This window comes from Taurulus bubalis, assembly GCF_910589615.1.
Source record: "Taurulus bubalis genome assembly, chromosome: 2".
Lineage (NCBI taxonomy): Eukaryota > Metazoa > Chordata > Actinopteri > Perciformes > Cottidae > Taurulus > Taurulus bubalis.
In genome coordinates this window covers 24,619,276-24,640,791 of record NC_136590.1, presented here as the reverse complement: position 1 = coordinate 24,640,791, position 21,516 = coordinate 24,619,276, and the positions used below count along the sequence as shown (strand labels likewise).

At 40.6% G+C, this 21,516-nt stretch overlaps 1 protein-coding gene across 1 annotated transcript in view; it reads left to right on the top strand.

Moving 5' to 3' along the window:
- ppm1e (protein phosphatase, Mg2+/Mn2+ dependent, 1E) overlaps positions 1–8,474 on the top strand; it is a gene marked incomplete at both ends in the record, with an annotated part of 36,472 nt that extends 27,998 nt beyond the window's left edge. The window contains 6 exons of the mRNA XM_079237802.1: positions 681–802; positions 1,870–2,069; positions 2,856–3,044; positions 4,351–4,494; positions 4,807–4,900; positions 7,555–8,474. Of these exons, the coding sequence (XP_079093928.1) occupies positions 681–802; positions 1,870–2,069; positions 2,856–3,044; positions 4,351–4,494; positions 4,807–4,900; positions 7,555–8,474 (1,669 nt within the window). The remainder of the gene's footprint in view (positions 1–680; positions 803–1,869; positions 2,070–2,855; positions 3,045–4,350; positions 4,495–4,806; positions 4,901–7,554) is intronic.
- Positions 8,475–21,516: the final 13,042 nt, after the last annotated feature.

Genomic DNA, 21,516 nt, shown 5'->3' with positions numbered 1-21,516 from the left:
TTCACGGTCCCCAGAGGATAAATACTCACTTACTTTAGGGTTCCTCAGCTGGTCAGAACAAAATGTAACAAAGAAATACATATATATTACATTTAGAGATTTTTTAAAAATGTGTTATGAAGATAATACATCATACACCAGCGACTTAAAACAAAAAAGATTCTTCAAAATGACCAGGAATTACAATTCAAAAGTTCAAATTGGTCAAAATTTAAGCAAAGTATGAAATAGATACCCAATCCAGCTATTTGAGTCAGGATGCATACATTTGTTTTCAAACTAAAAGTGATCAAGCAATGCGATATATTTTACATTTTACAGGTTAAAATCAACGAATTTGTCCATGCTCTCATGTTACAAACTACTGTATGTAATGAAAACGATCCCTCAAACGTATATTTGACATTTCTGTTATGCAATTTCTTATTATCAGCATACATACTATATACACTCTATTGCCGCCAATATCTGCAATAACATCCTCAATGTTAATGTCTGTGTCAATGTCTCAGCCTGTTCTGTACAGGAAAGGAAAAACAAACCATCAAAGAATAGAAAAACCACCTTGTTATTCAGTGCAATAAACCGGCTTGATGACATTGCTCATCTCCACGGAGGATTATCCTGATATGATTTTTCTTCTCGATCCATTCATAACTGTGTTACCCCCCCCTCCACAGTAACTGCCCGTGCTCCCTGGCTGCAGCGCTGGCCAGAGCCACAGCAGACAGCCTCCTACAGACCGACCTCTCTATCCATCACCTCAATAAGCCTGTGGAAGATGGAGCTGACCCACTACCACGTGAGTCCCCGGGGAGCCCACGAGACTGCTCTCTCTCTCTCTCTCTCTCTCTCTCTCTCTCTCTCTCTCTCTCTCTCTCACACGCACACACACACACACCCCCCACACACACATAGAGGCACAGACAAATTAGGTCTCCCACACACACACACACATAGAGGCACAGACAAATTAGGTCTCCCACACACACACACACAGATACACAGCAGGCATCTAACCACCAGGGCTTTGTCCCAGTTCTCAACCGCACAAAAGCTGCATTAAGTGGTATTTGACCGCTAGAGGGCAGAACAAAACACACAGATTCTCATTTAAATGATCACCAGGATTTGAGTAATCATATTCTCACTATAGTGATGCTGTGAATACTAAACATTAAAGGGCTTTTTTTTAATCAAAAGTTCAAGAGGTTAAAGTGTTGGAGACGTTTTGTGGAGATTAAAGCAATAAAATCCATTTGAAAAATGTCTCTTTCCAGAAATCAAGACCACGGTTACTCCATAATCCACAGACATGTTGGCAGCCATGGGAAAATAAATAGTTCCCAAATAAAAGCAAAACAATCTAGATTGCTGAATAACAGTTAGATTATCAGCGGCGAGAAAGTAAAAAACGACAACAAAAAAACTCTTAAGTGGCCGTTTGGGAGTACCAGGGGCCCGAGTTAGAGTACCAGGGGCCCGAGTTAGAGTACCAGGGGCACAAAAGACAAAAAAACCCTTTTAAGTTGTCAAAGACCATTTCGAAGTACCAGGGGCTTAACGGCCCGCTGCTGTTATTCTTATTAGTGACCATTTTTTTAATTACGCGGCCAATTTGCAGTAATTTAAGCTGGTTTATAATTGTTTAAAGCAGCATTAAAGGAAAGGAATCCTTGTAGCAAAGATGGAAATACAGAAGTGGGTCTATCAAGAAAACTAAACTCAGTAGAATGAGTAGAATTAAATCACCGTTGAATCTATGTAAGAGCGATGACTTAGTTACCTTGTGCATAACAACTGTGTGTGTGTGTGTGTGTGTGTGTGTGTGTGTGTGTGTGTGTGTGTGTGTGTGTGTGTGTGTGTTAGAGATGGAGTCTGTGAAGCTCGCCTGGCTAGTGTTCAACAGACTGTTTGAGGTCTGCTGCCTCTGGCTGAAGGAGCTGCCTTTCCGCCGCCGTCCTCAGCCGTACTACGAAACCTCCATCCACGCCATCAAGAACATGAGGCGCAAGATGGAGGACAAGCACGTCATCATCCCCGACTTCAACACACTCTTCAACCTTCAGGTAGATACGATGAAGATACGAAGCTTCGGTTCATCGCAACGCTGTCTGGACAGTTTCAGTTCGAGTTCCTTTTCATTTCTTCCTTTGGTGCTGCTTTCATATAACTTGTTTTTTTACATATTGTTATTGCCTACTTTTTTGTCATACATTTTCCTACTATTATCTTTGGTTTACTGCAAAGAGTTTTGTCATTTTTACTAAGTGCATATTTGTGCAGACCTGGAGTGTGAACTGAACTGTTATGCTACGTTCACACCAAAAGCTAAGCGAATTCTTGCAACGCTTTACTCGCGTGAGTTTACTCGCTTGACTTTATGTGGTCATTGGCTTCATTCTCGACAAGGGGGCGTGGCTTATCTCTGTAAAAACAGTTACCATTTCCGCCATCCACCATGGAAATAACCACAAGTTCTGCTTTATCGTTGTTGTGGAAATTCCACAAACGTCGGAACATTAGATGTCCTCGTGTCTGGGTTCATAATATTATCCGTAGCCGCACACAGCTCGGTGGATTTCACTGACTCGCCCAGGAGCTGTGTCTGAATGACTGCCGCATCTCAACGCTGATTGGCTTTCGCAACTCAGAGTCACGCGAATTTTTCGCCCAGAGTTGGGAAATTTCAACTTGCGCAAATTCTTTGTGTCGCGTCATTCTGGCGGGAATTCGTGTTGTTCTCAACCATTCGCGTCTGTGCATTGACTTTGCACATAATTTACTCGCGCAAAAAATTTGCAACGCTTTTTGTGTGAACACAGCATTACCATGTGACTGCATTTGTCCCTCAGGATCAGGAGGAGCAGGCTTACTTTGGGGTGTTTGACGGCCACGGCGGCGTGGACGCCGCCATTTATGCTGCCAACCACCTGCACGTCAACCTGGTCAAGCAGGAATGCTTCGACCAGGACCCGATCGAGGCGCTCTGCGGAGCCTTCAGGGTCACCGACGAGCGCTTCGTGAAGAAGGCCAAGCGAGAGGTAAGCTCATTCTTAAGCGGAGGAACATGTTCACATTAACTTCCATCAGACCACACGGAGCGCTGTAATCATGAGGAGGATGCAAAGCTACCTGTCGTTTATTTGTTTAATAATAATAATACTACTACTGCCACAGTACTGCGATACTACTATGATAACTGCTACTTTGTCTATTTTTCTTTTTACGTGAAAACTAACAATCATCATCGTAGTTGCCAATTAATTGTCCCTCATTGGACAAATTGATTAATTGATTTATCATACTTCTATAAATTGTTGGGTATTAAGCTATGAGCAACACATATATATATCATCATTTGTAAATTAATTAAAGCCATCAGTTAAATGTAGTAATATTTATCTCTGAGATTTAGCGGAGTACAAGTATTCACAAGTATACACAAGAAAAGACTCAAGTAAAGTGCAAGTACTTTATTTAAAGCAAATTTTAAATTGCTGCGGGGCAACAGACGATCAACCGTATGTGGGGTCCACTGGTAGTTGGTAGAAGTATTCAAAGTAAAAGTAGTAATACCACTGTGTATAAATACTCAGTGACAAGTAAATTACACTCAAGTAAATAGACAAAGATATGAGCATCAAAATATATTTAATACTTTCAATATATACCTAATTAGGGATTAATAAAGTACATATATTGCTCTATCTATCTATCTATCTATCTATCTATCTATCTATCTATCTATCTATCTATCTATCTATTTTAAAAGTACCAAAAGTAAAAGTACTCATTCAATAATCAATGATATATATTAAATTATTGGATTATAATAATTGATGGACTAATGAGTTCATCACTTTAATGTTACAAATGGTGAAGGTGGAGCTAATTGTAATTACTCTATATACTACTGGGTGGATTAATACATCATCATTTCGTAGCAATTTTATATTTAGTGTTAATAATCAAAATCTGTAAATGAACTATGTATAGAAGCATACAATGGGAATACTTAAATACTTAGAGGAAGTACAAGCACCTCAAAATGGATTTGTTACCTTCTACCCACTATTTAAAAACTCTTTTATCAGCCAGTGACCTTAACCTGTAGAGTAGTAATAAACAGCAGCAGGAACCGGGGATGTTTTATGTTTTATGTGATGCACATTGACCCCATTGCCTTTATTTGGGTCTTTATTTTCCTCCGAAATACAAACACGGAACTCCCCCTCCACCAATGACTCATCTCACGATCCTGTATTCCAGTATGAAGTACAGTCGCAGTGCAGCTGCCACTCGGCGTGCGCGAGCTTAACACTGAAACGTTGTCCGTGTGTCCGGCAGCACGTGCGATGCGGCACGACGGGCGTGGTGACGTTCCTGCGCGGGCGGACGCTGTACGTGGCTTGGTTGGGGGACTCGCAGGTCATCCTGGTCAGGAAAGGACAAGTCGTGGAGCTGATGAAACCACACAAACCAGACCGAGAGGTAACACACACACACACACACACACACACACACACAATCTGTATTTTCAGATAAATCAGCAACCAGTGACCAGCTGGAATTAACAGACGAGGTGTTGCTTTAGCAAAACTCTTCTTCAGACTTCACAATAGGAAGTATTTGTATTGCATTTAAATGTATTCCTCGGGTTTGAAATGAAATAATACCTCATTTGAAAGTTTAAATAATGTGACAGTCTTCACCACTACCACAGTAGATATTAATCACGGGATCTTATTCCTCATCATAAATCAGTAGATACTTACTGATCCTGTGCTTCTCGTGCGTCTGCAGGATGAGAAGCAGAGGATCGAGGCTCTGGGAGGCTGCGTGATCTGGTTCGGCACATGGAGGGTTAACGGCAGCCTGTCTGTATCCAGAGCAATAGGTAAAGTATTGACGCTCAATAGAGCACATGGAGCGGTGGTGCAACGGATCATCGAACTCAGGGTTCGGATCAGTACAAAAGAAAAAATGGAGTAAATTAGAGATCCCTGGTCACATCAATTATTTTGCCGATCATTGGCAGATACAGATCCCTTTGTTGTTTCATTATAGCAGCTGGTCTACAAAGATTTTTTTTTTTTTCATCGGCCCAAAAATCTTTTCAACAGCTCCGAAGTCGCTATAAAAAAAAATCAAAATGTTATCCATTTACTTTGTTGTCGTAACTTATAGTTTCATTTTTAGGTTTTTTTCTTCGCAAAACACACAATTCAAATCATAAGGAAATAAAACTTTGTATTTATACGGATTAAAACAAATCTTGTCATTATTAGTTTAATGATGTATTGTAAGTTGCTTAGAGCAGTGATTTTCAACCACTGTGCCGTGAGAGATCATCAGGTGTGCCGTGGGAAAATGTCCAATTTCACTTAATCGGTCCAAAAAATATTATTTAGTTACCGCAAATAATTTGCCATTGATGAGTGTCTGAGCCTGCAATATAGTGTCTCGTCTAGTAATTAAATACTCTTCCATGCCAGTAGACAGCGCAATAATGACCTACCATATATGCTGTATTATGCTACAATGTGACATTTTGTAACCTTTTTGGTTGTTGGTGTGCTGCGGGATTTTTGTATTGTAGAAAATGTGCCGCGGCTCAAAAAAGGTTGAAAAACACTGAGTTAGAGGTTGTGAACAGCTTATAATTCATCTTAAATATCTATTTATGTTGCTGTGAAAACATCTCCTTTAAAAAACTGGATTCATTACATTTTACAAGATCACATGTGAACAAATCATGATTATCATATAATTTACATTCCCTCAATACTCCTTTTCACTAAGCAGAGCCTGAACGCATCATAATGTAATTGAAGTGAATCTCTGCTGGTTTTCCGTTAGCGGTGCTGCTAACGTTACTAGCTCTCCTCCTGTTGGTTTAACCACTGATTGGTTGTTTACAAAGTCACATGATCAGAGATCTAAGACTAGAAAAACATGCATGCTGAAGTCCTAATCGCATATTTTACTGAATATTGAAGGATAACGATCATCAGTAAAACTTTATTTCACACTGTTGATGGTTGACGTTAAACATGCGTGCCGAACCGTGATATGATCCGTACGGATCGACAGCAGTCCGTTACACCAGTGGTTCTCAACTGGTCTGGCTCTGGGACCCACCATCACCCCTGAATGACAAGCCCAAACATTCTCAACTTCTCAAATTAATTTAATGAAAAAATGATGCAGTTTTAACCTGAGATAGTACAGAATATGTATGCCAACACAAAAACGAGTTTATTGATGAACCAAAACGAGCAGCTGGTGGCGATGCTAGAGAGGGAACTATATCCTTTTACACTCAATTAGCTGCATTTTAATTTAAAACAAAAAGTGCATCTTCAGGACACAAGGTATTACAACATACATAACCATTCAGAATCTTTAGCCATTTTTAAAACAGACTCAACAGCTTTCATGTAAACAACCAAAAAAGTCCAACAACTAAGAAGTAGTTTCAAAAAGACTAACATGGCCTAACTTTAGCTGAGAATACACACTCATTGAATCTATGACAAACACTTTACTATGGAAAAAGTCACTGTCTTGAGGAGTAGCTTTTCCACAAATTCTAAATAAATTAAACAAAAAGTGCAATTCAAAAGGATTCATATATACAAAATTAACTTTTCTTGTGATTAACTCATCAGTAGGTAAATACTGAAAAACATTGTGCTTTACAGAAAATGAAGCAGCACTCAATTCTCCTCACGACCCCCGAGCTTCACCAGTTGTGAATTTTATATTCAGTAGGCTGTTTAATTTAATTATCCTGAAAACCCAGAGTCTCCCCCATATCAGGATGGTTTGACCCAATGTGGCACACGCTGCTGAAAACACGTAGGGACAAATGCAAAACAAGTTGAAACCAGAGCCGGCAAAAAAACAACACTCCACATAACAAAGTCCCTTCAAAATAAAACCACAGGATGAAAAAAATATATATATTATATAATTATTATAATTTTTTATTTTTTGCCCAGGCAAAGGACCCACTGAAAACGGGTCCAGTTGACCCACAAGTTGAAAATCACTGTGTTACACAACTAACATGTTGTGTACACTCTTGTTTTATCTTAGTCTGCTGAAACGAGAGGATCTAGACCAGTGGTTCTTAACCTTATTGGAGGTACTGAACCCTGCAAGCTTCATCAGTGCATTCACCGAACCCTTCATAATTGGACAAATAAAATATGATTTCTTCAAAACATAGCTATATATTTTGTTAGTGCACAAAATGAACCATGCATCAGTTGCACACAAAATCACTGTGTTCAAAGAACAAAATCAACAAAGCATGAATTTCACACAAAAACATAACTCAATGAATATTTACTGCAAATCAATGTGACGAAAAGAAGAAAATGTGTGTGTTGCGGCCCGACATTGCTAGTGTGAACCGGGCTATACTGTGTGTGTCTTGACCCCTGCCGAACCCCTGAGAGTGACTCACCGAACCCCTGGGGTCGGTAAAGTCAATCGAACCCAGGTTAAGAACCACTGATCTAGACTTTTGACCTCTGTTGGCAGGCGACTCGGAGCACAAGCCGTACATCTGTGGTGAGGCAGACCATGACGTCTTCCCATTGGACGGTTCAGAAGACTACCTGATCCTGGCCTGCGATGGCTTCTGGGACACGGTGACTCCCGACGAGGCGGTGCAAGTGGTCAGCGACCACCTGGAGGAGAACACCGGAGACACCACCATGGTGGCCCACAAGCTGGTGGCCTCGGCGCGCGACGCAGGCTCCAGCGACAACATCACCGTCATAGTGGTCTTTCTGCGGGACCCACGCTCGCCGCTGGCCACCGGCACGGAGGTCGAGGAGGAGGGTGCGGCGGAGGAAGATGCAGGGGCGGAGGAGGTCGCGGAGGTGGAGGAGGAGGATCAGGAAGAGGAGGAGGAGGAAGACGAGGCGGTCAGAGTAGAGCGCGACGGCGGCAGCACTGCGGACATAGGGGGGAAGGGTCGCGGCGGCTGGCCGCTGCAGCAGTGCTCAGCGCCCGCTGACCTCGGCTATGAAGACCGAACGGACTCGTTCACGGACAGAACTAGCCTCGACCTGCAGGGGCCGTCGCTGGAAGGCCGCATCTCCCTGATCCCGCGGCAACCCTTCTCCGACTTCAGCCCCGACCTCTTCCCGGCCTCCCGCATCTACCGAGAAGAGCGCACGCCAAGGCGCAGGTCCTGTATCCCCTCTCAGGAGCCCGGCGCCTCTGGCTTCACGGACCCGCTGTGGCCCCAGGCCGCCACGCTGTTGGGCCAGGCGGTGAGGCAAAGCCGCATGCTCGGTTCTGGGAGTCGCCGGTGGGTCCGGAGGAGGCCAGGCGCATCCAAGCGGCTGCTCGGCCTGTTGCCAGTCGGACAACTGCTGCCGCACATGCAGCGCCACTCTGACCGGAGGCCCGGAGTGGCGGCGCCTCACCTGCCCCACGACACCACCTTCTAAAGAGAGGTGACCCAAAACCAAAACCATCACCTCCATTTGTCCGGTCCTGCCCTCAGCACCCCCCCAACCCACCTCGGCCTTCAACAACACGTCTTTCTTTGATAGTAGGTAGTCGTGGCTCCTGCAGAAATTATGTGGTTATATATTGAATTTAAAATGTCAGCCAGCCCACTAAAACACAAGCCCTGCAGTTCCCTTTGCATTTTCAGTCTGAACACACGTTTAAGAATAATTTATGTGCTCGGTCGCTCAACACTTGTTCTCGGGTACGTGCAGAGAGAAAGATTTGATCTCACAACTTATTTAGTATATTTATACTGGATTAAAAAAAATACAATGACGATACATACATATCTTCCGATTCCTTAAAAAAAAAAGATCAACACAAACCCTAAAGGCAACTTTATTGAAAACAATCAGGGTGAGGTGGCACAGTCGAGAATGTCAAGCGACCGAACATTAAATTAAACTCAAATGGCGTAACAATCCCTTGGTGGCAGATAAAGTTAACGGAGGAGGCCGGAACAATTGTTGCTCCTGGTTTTCTGGGTCACATGCTGTTCGTCATCTTTCTCCCATCCAGTCAATGACCTCGCCATTATCCAACCGCAATTTTTCTGCAGATAAAAGCACTAAAAGAACAATAAAATAATAATAAAAGAACGCCGGATTATAAAAGATTAGCAGTCACTTACCTGAATAAATGCTTCATGTAGTCCCAGTATTCCAGATGGGGATATACTCCTGAGTGGAGGGATACTTCAAAATATATACTTTTGCTAAATACTCCCAAGTGTATTCACTTTTACACGAAACCCATTGGAAGTATTTTCCAGCTTGATAAGTGCAAACTATTTAATGTTGAGCCAGGATAGTTGAAAGCTGAAGAACACGTGCCTTCCATATGTGTTACTAAAGCCTCCTTCCTTTACACACATTTTCACAAATTATTAAATCCATGTTTTATTATTAACCATTAAGGACTTTCGTGCCACGTTAAAGGAAAAGTTTGCCGTTTATTAATTTTCTTAATTTCCTAAAGTTTGATACCACTCTCACGCGTCAAAGTTATCGTTAAGAAAGTGAATAAGTATATTTCCAGACACGTCCTTTAGATTTCATAGTGGAATAACATGAAGAGAATCTGTACATAAAATGGTCGTGTTAACGATCCCCAGTCATCAGTTACGTTAGCAAAGCTCAACAATACCTTCATTGGTTTCTTATACCCAACACCAAATATGGTAGAGTTTCTCTTTAATGCTAATTCATATTCATAATTAACAAATGTAATCATCAAATAATACAGATTTATATGAATAAAAAACAACTAATAATGATATAGCACCCATATTAACTTGGTGAGACTGATCTGTGCTTAAAACAGCATTACTGTACCTAACCATACTTAATGACGAAACTAGCTATACTAAACATTTGCTATGAAATTATGAAATCATAAATAAACCCCTGACCCCTCGTGAACCCCAATGCTCCCAAGTCTTGATTGTCCTTTTTAAAGTACTAAACAATTCTTTGGTTGCCTCTTAATGTTATATTTTTAAATGTGTTGTGGGAGCAAGTGACTGTGCTCTAAACCCCGCCCCCTTTAGTTTGCCAGGTCAACTAGACTCGCACATTTAGCTGCAACATTTAGCTACACGTTTAGCTACAACATATAGCTACAACTCAAAATTCACAGTAACTGTTTTTGAAACATTGTTTCTGGCTGCCAAAAAAAGACACATTTTTGCTAAAATAACCGCCACGGGCATATTTCTATTTTCGCCAGCTCGTTGATTGCCGTTAGTTCTAGGAGTTGATTGAAAACTTGCGTGTCCAGTTGACTTTGAGACAAGAACCGTGCATAAGGGGTCTTAAATATGCCCTTTGTTGACTACTCTATGTGACATCACGCTTAAAGATTGAGGGTAAAGTTACATGTGACGTGTCATTTTCAAAGTCCTAAAACAATGCTTTGGTTGCCTCTTAATGCTACACATTAAAATTTGTTGGGGGAGCAAGTGACTGTTAGCCTTCACTCCGGGAGTTTGGCTGAAAACTCTTCTGTCCGGTTGACTTTGAGACAAGAACCGTGTATAAGGAGTCTTAAAGGTGCCCTTAGTTAACTACTCTATGTGACATAATGATAAAAGACTGAGGTAAAGCTACATGAGACTGACATAACGTTAGCAATGTCAGCATCTGATAATCCATGTAGAAGTAAATTAATTGTTTTTGTACTGTACTAGTTATCCCCAGTAGTACATACAGTACGATGAGGGAAACTGTATCAGAAAATAATTTTGTTCTGACATCACCCGGTTTAGATGCTTAGCTCACGGAAAAGAGACCTCAAACTATTTTTTTCTGACATTAAGAGAAATAGGATTTGAGGATGAGGACGAACCGAGTTGTTGATGTAAAGTTATCTCAGCATAAGACTGGTGTAGAGATGCTCACGTTGCACTGAGATATACTGTAGTTAGTAGCATCCAGTACTGGTTTGGGAAATGCTTCCCAGTAGTCCCAATCCTGAGGGTTTGGAGCCTTTTCCCAACACATCCTGTCACCCCGACAAATAATGTTGTTAGATATTCTGTTTAGATTTGGAAGGAATGCTACGTTAACATTCCTTATACTTTTCTCTTATGTTTTTTGAGGTTGGAAAGGCTTAACAAAACTAACAGTATGTGGAGCAGCGTTGCCAGATGGGTAATGTCAAACTATCATACCAGACACTTGAAATTATCGTATTTCAAAGGAAAATTATGGCGTATGAGTCATAACCACGAGAAAAGACACATTTTAACAACCAATATACCACCATAGCTTATTTTTAAAAGCAAGCTGACGTAGTTATGACATGAAATTCATCAGTCTGACAATGTTTGCAATAGCCTACTATCTCGGAAAGTAAATTACAAGCATTATTGGCTCGGATCCAAATGAGATAAAACCAACTGCCAATCGCAAGCAGCCCAAAATGGTAAAATCTTTGTACATTAATGCACTTTTGCAATTAGCGATCACACATCGGGGGGTGGAGTTTACTGAACGGTCATTTTCGACGCATTAATTATCCCGACCAAATTCTTTGGTGGATGCAGTGACTTTCCAAACATCAGGACGTTAGTGACGACCAGGTTCTGTACACTGTGCCTCCACCTTCCTGGCCCCGCCAACAAAATGTGATTCCCCAGACAAATGGTTACTGGCTTGAGGGCCATCACCTCCTTTCTTTCAGTCTTATTGGCAGATGGGGGCTCCCTTTCCTGTAAACCATCCGATGGACTGATAAGCGAAGAGCATCAGTGGAGCCAGAATGTACCTCATGTGTCCCAGAGTGTCCTCGCGGGGAGGCGTGTCGACATGAGGTGGTGTTTTCTTTGGGGTATCTTAGCATTTTTGCTATGAGGAATGTACTGCCGAGACACTCAACAAACTACAGCCACTGGATCCCCTTTTGTTGAGGCGCCATTGTGGTCTCTAAAAACATTGGTCGATACCCCAAGAAGATCACAACGGAAATCATGATCATTTTTCAAAATACACATACTAATTGTGAGTTGAGCGAAATGCTGGAGGAGTGTACATATAATAATTATGTCTTGTAAATCAATGGTTTTATTCCATGCTCCATGAGGCCCGACAGTTGGGTCAGTTGTTGGATCTGGATCCCTAAGTCTCCCACCACCGGGCTGAGGTCGAGGTGAGGATGTGATGTTATGGAACAGCCGCTGCCTTCAAGAGCTGCTAAAATATGTAAAAGTTGTTGAACCAGTCTAGCTTTCACTGGAGGAGTTGTAGTGTACTATCGTGGCCTAGCTTCTATTTCACCCTGCTTCCTTACCCTGACATGAATAACCAAATCTGGGGCAAAAATAGACATGAAAATGTTAATTATTGGCTTCAAATACTGCATCTCCAATCTGCAGCTGCCAATTTAAACATAAAAAAAGAGAATGGTTAGATACGTTGACATGTACCTTGTTATTCCTTTAATAACCAGAATAAGAGCTCGATCCGAATATACTTAAGTTATTACAATTCATCCTCAGGGGAACATGAATTCCGGTGCCAAATTTCATGACAATGGATGTGGAGAAAATTCACTCAAACCCACTAATGTGAACCTCCTGGTGACGCTAGAGGGAATGTCCAGTGATCACCAAAGTCATCAGTATTCATCCTCTGGGCACCACGAATACCTGGACCAAATTTCCTGACAATTCATACAATGGATGTTGAGATATTTCAGTCGGGACCAAAGTGGTGGACTGACCGATATCGGCATTAGATGCTCTTATAACATGATTATACTTCTTCTGACAGTGAGATACTTTGTCATCAGATATTTATACAACAACATACTTGGTCTTTTGTTATTACAACAAGTTGTGGTTATTATAACAAGAAAGTTGATCTTTGATCAAAACAATACTTCAAAACAAGGCTTATGTCATTGTTACAACATCTTATAAATATATGGTATTATTATGAAAAGATTGATTTCTCATTTTGAGATTAAAAGTATTTTTTGTGTAAATGGTGGCAGTTGATTGGAGCATGTTGTACTTGAGACCACACCCTCAGATCAGCTGTGCAGTACTTTCTTGTCCTCTGTGATTCACTGATGTAGTTTCACAGCAGGTCCTCCGTGATGATGTGAATAATTATCTACGCTCTAGGGGGAAAAAGGTGTGGGGATCCATGGGTTGCATTCATCAAAACCCTGTAAATCAATTAAACGGTGTGACTCATCATATCGCAAAACCGCCAGAAGTCGTCACTGTATGAGCAATAAAAACCCATCACTCCTCGTGGTGAATCGCTGGAGAAGCCCACACCTCCTCCCTCACTCACGCTCTGCTTGCACTAAAAACGTTCCTCTGAGTCCCTTCCCTGATGATGATGATGATGATGGTGGTAATCATAATCACTGTCTTAACTATAGAGAGCCCCTCCATGAATCTATTTACACACACACACACACACACACACACACACACACACACACACACACACACACACACACACACACACACACACACACACACACAAACAAGCTTTTTATTTTTTTTCTTCCTCTGTAAGCAATAATAACGTTGCATCAAAAGGCTCTCTGAGGGATTTGTCTTCTGCTGAAGGAGGCAACAACAAAAGAAAATGTGTCTCTGTCAGCCAGAACTTGAAAAGGTCACGGAGCAGAAACGTTGAAGCTCCTGAAGTAAATTCCTAATTTGTTTCCCCCCCCCAGAACAGGGTTGTGAGTCATAACCTGCCGCCGGTACGAAGGACTCAACTCACTCCTACACCTCGTGTACGAAATCTAGTTATTTTTGGGGGTTTTAAATAATTTTGTTGTGTGGAAAAATAATTAATGTGAAGCTTTGTTCTTCACGTTCCTCAGCAGTTTGTGTCCATTTGAAAAAGTTTGTCCGGACTTCTTGGACCCGTGCCCTCTTTTGAAATGTCTGCTAAGGCGGCTAACGGAGTGCTGCAGGGACGGAGCGATTTGGAAGGTCCCACTGGTTCCCTCCACGATAAGCCAATGGGATTTATTTTTCTCCATTCGATTTTTTGCGGAAAATAAACTCTGTGGCAAATAAAACATTTATGTTCAAGATTAAACTTAAATTTAAGATTTTCACTCCTGGCCACCAGGGGGCGACTCCCTTGATTGTATAGAAGTCTATCGAAAATGACTCTCCTTCTCTCTTGATTTATTCCCTCAGTAAACATTGTAAACATGAGTTTATTAGAGTCTCAATCTCTAGTGTCAAGTCTTCTTCAATACAGCATGAAGTTTTAGTGAATTATGGTCCATTTAACTAACTTAACCACAGTGCCTATTTCAGGCATTGAACCAAAACCCCATTGACTTCAAAGTAAGGGAACAGTAAGTGCACCAACGCTGACTCACGACCTGGTCTTAGGACTCGTTCCTGCAGCGCTCCATGGAGGGGAGGACGGATGAGATGACAGAGGGCTATGATTGATTCCTTCTTCTTCTTGTCCTCCAAGCCTGAAGACAAACCCCATGATTGGCTCTTCTTCAACATGCAGTTTAGGTTTTTAAAAATAAACAAAAAAAACAGTAAAACACACACTGAGTACCTGTATTATGTGTTTCTGTAGTAAATACAATATGTGTACTGTAACTGGTGACTAATTATCATGTATATAAAGATTAGAACAAGTCCTCGACTGACGCCTTTTCTTTCCTGAAGAGTTGTGATTCTCCGTTTGTCTCTGCTCCTCATGAGGTTCAATTGAATTACCCATGATCCTTTGCTTTACCCAGTGATGGAATATAGCAACGAACATTTACTGAAATACTGTACTTTAGTACAAATTTGTGATACTTGTATTTTACGTTTTTTTCCCTTTACAGTAAAATCATGCTTTTATATAAATGAGTAATATTAATCTAATTACAATTTATAATATATAAACATTTTATTATAAAAGATATTACGTTTCATATATTTTCTAACATTTTATTTGAGTATTTGAGTATATTTGAGTATAAAATATTATAATATTTTATGTGCTGTATTTTTTACTTGTAACAGCATTTATCTAAATTAGAAGGTCAACTAAAGTAATTTAGTAAACTACTGCATTTAAGTACTATACTTGAGAATATATGAATATATATAAATACACTACATGTATATATATACATATATATATATGTATATATACATACACACATATATGTGTACGTATATATATATATATATATATATATATATATATATATATATATACACATATGTATATGTGTGTGTATATACATGTATGTGTGTGTGTGTGTATATACATGTATGTATGTGTGTGTGTGTGTGTGTGTGTGTGTGTGTATAGCTACTTTAAACTTCAACTTACTGCATTTCAGAGAGAAATATTAAATGTTTTTCTCCATTACATTTATTTGACAGCTTTAGTTTCTTTAATTAAGAGATGCACAAACACAAAACACATGATTCATTTGGTTGAGTCGCAGGTTGCAGGTCGGGGATTTTTCACTCAACTTCTCAAATAGTTTAATTTGAATAACCGCTCAAGGCCTGTCGAGCGCTTAGAGCTACGTTACCATGGAGACCACAGTGCCACTCGCTGCACTCCCTGAAAAGATATCGTCTGTTTCAGAGCGAAGCCTACAAGGAGGGTCAACAACAAGCGCTTTTGAAGGATGTAATATCCGGGATGACGAAGACATTCAGCAGAGAAAACAGGTTTGAAGAGCTAAAGATAGAAGCTGCAGCAGAGTGTGAAGGGGAACCGTCACACAACCAGTAAACCAAACGCTGCATGTGTTCACATTGTTATTAGCAACAAATAAACAACGTGTTGACATTCGTAGACATCCCACAAAATCAATTTGTATGTCGTCCAAGTATCATCATGAACCAAGAAATAGGAAGACAACATAAAGGAAGTTAACCTTCAGGTAACGAGCATCACCATTACACAATGTTTAAACACGATGAGCTCCAAATCCACGAAACCAGCCTGGAGCTGAAGAACATCTGAAACCACTGATGAGTCTGTGGTGGACGTGGTCATCGTGACGTCACCCTTTGGTTTGAGGGCCGACATTATGAAGCCTTGAGTCTTGCCATGTATTTTTTTTTAAACCAGTGAAATTACCATATTTGGACTGAGGAGCAACGTAGAGACGCTGTATACGTCTCTGGTGTCAACCTGTCAACCACAATAGCCCTGCCCTAAAGCATCCCCAGCTTTATGGTCTGTTTGACTCTAAATTACCATAATTTACTAAATGAACATCATGCTGTATTGAAGAAGACTTGAAACTAGAGATTGAGACTTAAACTCATGTTTACAATGAGGGAATAAGTGAGGGAATAAATCAAGAGACAAGTAGAGTCATTTTCTATAGACTTCTATACAACCAGAGGAGTCGCCCCCCGGTGGTCAGGGAAGAGACTGCAGCTTTAAGACATGAAGCATTGGCTGCACGAAAACCGGAGGTTGCATCCTGGAGCCGGGCCGGATAGTTGTCGGACGATGCCAAGCTCTGATTGTCTGCGTTCGAGGAGGCGGGATTTAGCAAAGTGTAATTTGTTGGATTCGCTGACTAGTATTCAAAACATCCCATCAGACAGAAACGGAAAAAGAAGCCATCTGTGTGGAACCTTAATGTAAATCAGAGGTTAGCTCGCTAACCCATTAATCCCACAGCAGCAGGTCAACAAACTGAGGAACAGGAAACCGGAACAAAGTGTTTTCAGAGTGAAAAGCCAGAAGCGATGTGATGCTGTAACAGACTTTCATGTAGAACAGTGCTGTCTGCGGTTACATAAACAGCTTTACAAAAAAAAACAAGTGAGCAGTCCTCCACATTCTTTCTGTAAAATGACTCATCATATCACGAGTTTATTTATAGTCCGATCCAGGTGTTGACCTCTGGTTCTGAAAAGTGAAAGCAATACTTAAGTGTCTTAAAACCTGCATTCTCTCTAGTGACAACCAGGGGGCAACTCCTTTGGTTGTATCTCAAGTCTGTTGTTCTGCGCCGCCATCTTGACGGCCGTCCCAAAGCTCTCATTCTGCTCAGAGGAGCGAGGATCGAGGAGCGAGGAGGGAACTCGGAGGAGCCATGATCGAGGAGCCCCGAGAGCAGGCTTCCAGGAAGTGTTTTAACGCTGGACACGCCCCCTCACTGTTCATCTGTTATGTGATTGGACGCTGCAGCTGAGCGGACTGATCGCTCGAGTTTCATACCAGAGACGATCACAGAATAAAGTTATATATTATATCTGTTTTCTTATTCACCATCTGGTTAAAATATGTTCATTGTAGGTCTGAATGATAAAAGGACCACAAACAACTGTCTTCAAAGATTTGATCTGTTGTTTCCCTCAATAACTTTTATTATGTATGTAATTAAAATCAGAGAGCTGGAGAGAGGAAACGCTTGTTTACAACACGTAATGAAGAGAAACTATATTCATTATGTGGCATATTTTATAATGATGTCACAATCAGAATTTCAAAACATACCGACGTAAATAATAAATAAATAAATCGTAGTAGTTTAACACCATTAAATCAACTGAAAACATACAATCATGTTTATCAATATTTTAAGTGCATTTCTATTGGAATGTTCGCTAGAAACTCTCCGGACAAAACTCCGTCAGCTGTTAAAGTGACTAACGGCGGCCGCAGTCATCATAAACCGACGTCGCTTCACGTGACGCTCTAGAGGAAAGGACGTCTCATGTCTCTTAAAACATATTTCCTCGCGTCTTCTCTCCCTGCTTGGTTTCCTTGCGTCTCTCTATGCATCCCTGGTGGGAGGGACTAAGACGCAAGGAAAGGACGCAAGTGAGGGAAACAGGGATGCAATTTAGAGACTTGGGATGTAGCCTATGATTCATGTGTTAACACTTCCGACATGGGCGACGCGGATCTGCGTTTTGTAGTGATGTGTCCTTTCGTGTCGAGGCTTCGATGCGCGTGTCGAGTAATCCAGGTAGATTTTGGTGAAGCGCGTATCGAGGCTTGTGTCGGTGACGTTCAAAGCCTCGCGAGCCGGCCGTACCACGTGACTGATTCAGAAAATGGTTCGTGGGTTTGCCGTGCGATTTGAAATATAAAGGGGCAGAGAAACTCAATGGATTTCCCCCTTCCTCTCTGTACCCAGCTGCATGTGTGCCTGTGAAAGGGTATTTTATAAAGCAGGCGAAATAGTCTCAAAAAGCCCAGCACTGTAGAAAAGGTCTTATTTTTACTTTAACAAAATTGGACACATCAACATGAACTAGCGTAGCCAAGGCTCGAAACACAGATCCTCTGACTGAAAGTTCGGATATTCTAACCACTGACCCACAGTCACATCACAACCCTCTCCCAATTGGTTTCGAGTTTTGATTTTGACCCCGCCATTAAATCATAAAGATAGACACAATATTAATAAGTTAATAATTGATGTATTGGCGTCACAAACATAATTCATTAAATTCAAAGCTTCACAAACCAAAGCCATGGTGTCGTTATGATCACTGCCTGTTTTACATTTATTGTCCACTTGGTGGCGCAGTAGAGCAAATTAAGCCCCATGAAGCTTCGGCCCATGAGCGAACCAATTGGATGGAAAGCTTCAAAGCTTCAGGAAGCTTCATCTCGCCATCACTAACTACATGTATTATAATTATTTTTCCCTATTAGCTTATTTTCTCATTGCCCAGCTCCTGTGTTGCTCTGTTGTCTGCCTTCTCTTCAGCCTTCAGAAGCCTTCAGCCTGCTGTGTGGCACAACGCCACTGCTTGTTAAGGGTCTTCTCATCCAATCACATTTTACCTAGCTGGTTAAACTAATATATATATATATATATATATATATATATATATATATATATATATATATATATATATATATATATATATATATATATAGTGAGTGAAATGCTGGTTGTGTCACTGTTTTTACACCTGCAGTCGTATTTTCTGGAGATGTCGTGTGTGCTGTGTCTTAGTGCCGTTGTTTTGTTGGATTAGCTTGCTATAACTAAATGTGACTGGCTGTTGATCTGGACTTAATGACGCAGCAACGGCGAGGTTGGAGGCTTGCTCTATGGAGTGTCCGCTGTTTGCGCACCAAGCCCCCAGACACAGAGCCTCATTTTCTGCGAAAAAGAAGGGTTAAACGGTTGTTTAACTTCATTTAAATTGCTACAATACAGTAACCCTTGTGAGAAGAGTTTTAAAGAGGTTTGAAAAAATAAATAAGTAACCGTTAATAACGCGTCTTTTATTCTCGTCGTAAGTGGTTAAAATAGCTCCGCAGGTCGGTCCACACGCCGTGTGACCTCCATCCATGCCCGTAATAGTGCACAAAAATCGGCCGTATAGCAGAGTGAGTATATGACAGTCTGTATGAACGCCCCGTGCAGCGCGCTGCTTTCAATACACGCGCAAGTAACTACACGTCACTGAAGGCCTTGGTCGATAAAGCACGGCCCGCCACTGGCGCGCGCGCGCGCACACACACACACACACACACACACACACACACACACACACACACACACACACACACACACACACACACACACACACACACACACAGTACATCTGATGTTCTTGTTCTGAAAACCTTTCTTAAAAAAACGAAACTGAAAGTGAATTATGCACATCGTGTAAACATTGTAAATAGTTTGTTTTTCTATACAGTACATTTTGACTGAAATATATAGTACATATTTTTGTTTGAAAACAAAAAACGTTTTTTTTCATTTGCAAACATCCCATGAAGCTCAGTCCCATTTTTATCATTTTGGTGAAAGGTGTGACCGACCACATTTCTACAAAAAAAAAAAAAAAAATGCTTTATTAATATATTCCACTGCTTTTGTTAACCTAAGACAGGGGTCAGCAACCTTTCCTATCCAAATAGCAATTTTGCCCTTTTTTTCCACACAAAAAAAATGTGTCTGGAGCCGCAAAAGCTATTTGATATCACAGCTTCTGAAGTTTTATATAGTCCTAACATATATACAAAAAAACTATAGTTTGTTGTATTTATGAAATTATAGAACAAGAATAAAGACAATTTTTGACATTGTATTGCTATTTTACCTATTTACAACTATCAAACTCTTATGAAGAGGAGACTGCCTATAAATGTGGCTCATGTGGTAGAGTGTTTGCCCTGTAATCACAAGGTAGCAGGTTCAATCCCTGTCTTCACATTTTAAACGCATATCTTTTGTGAATTTAAGAAATTATGTAAAATCGAGAAAATGACCTGTGCACAGAGGGTTAAAGCTGCATTCTCTCTCCTGACCACCAGGGGGGCGACTCCTCTGGTTGTATAGAAGTCAATACAGCATGATGCTCATTTTGTAAATTATGGTCCTACTCTTTATAAAAGGTGCAGTGTGAAGGATTTGGCACCATCAAGTGGTGAGTTCGCAGATCACAACCAAGTGAAATTTCTCCCGAGTGCCAAGCGTGTTGGAGAACTGACGTGAAAAAACCAAAATGTGTCTGTCTCCGTATATAAAAATAAACAACCCTTATTTTCAGGTGATTATACACAAAAGAAAAGATGTATAAATATTTTATTCCATTTCTACACACTGTTCCTTTAAGGCGAGAAACCCTAATTTTGTCTAATCTAAAATTCTACATTTTAAAAAGGAGACAGAAGACATGACAACGTGGTCATTTCCAGGTAGCATAAAACATTTTTATTTCATTTAAATAAGGAAATATACACATTTCTGCGAACATTCAAAAAATGGAAAGCAGCTTTTTGACACAAGAAGCACAAAGAGAGGAAGTTGATAATAAACGGGGAGAATGATTTCAGTTTGACTCGACATGTCTTGGTGCAAATAAGAACGTCTGTCCTCCTTCAGTCGGTACACGCTTTGCACTTTCAGGCACACGTACAGAAAGCCCCACTTCAGAATATACTGGGAGGTATTTACAACGCAAAAAGATCATCTGACCTTCTAAATAATAACACGAAGAAGAAAAGAAGACCGAAAGTGCAGAAACTTTGTTTTTTTTTTAAACTGCTCAACTTCACCATTTCTTCTGTTTTGTAGCCGCCTTTGACACACGTTTGTTGGGACTGAGGTGAAAAATAATAAATCTATGAAGAAAAGCCAGTGAAGCTTTGAGCCATCATTGCAGCACAAAGCACATGTTACATAATTACATGTATTTTTTAAAAACCTTTGCTGTCAAGTTCTATTCAAATTAAAAAGGGAAAAAAGATTTTCTCTGAGATTAAAGAGGCAAAATTGCAAGAAAAAAAAAATAGGTACTTTTTTTCTCGTAAATGTATCACTTTAAATCTCAGAGAAAATGTTTTTCTTGTTAATCCATCTCCTAGATCCAGAATATCAAACCTTCCACAGGTCTGTGATCTTTTTTATTTGTACACACACACCCTCCATGTGTGTGTGTGTGTGTGTGTGATATATATATATATATATATATATATATATATATATATATATATATATATATATATATATATATATATATACATA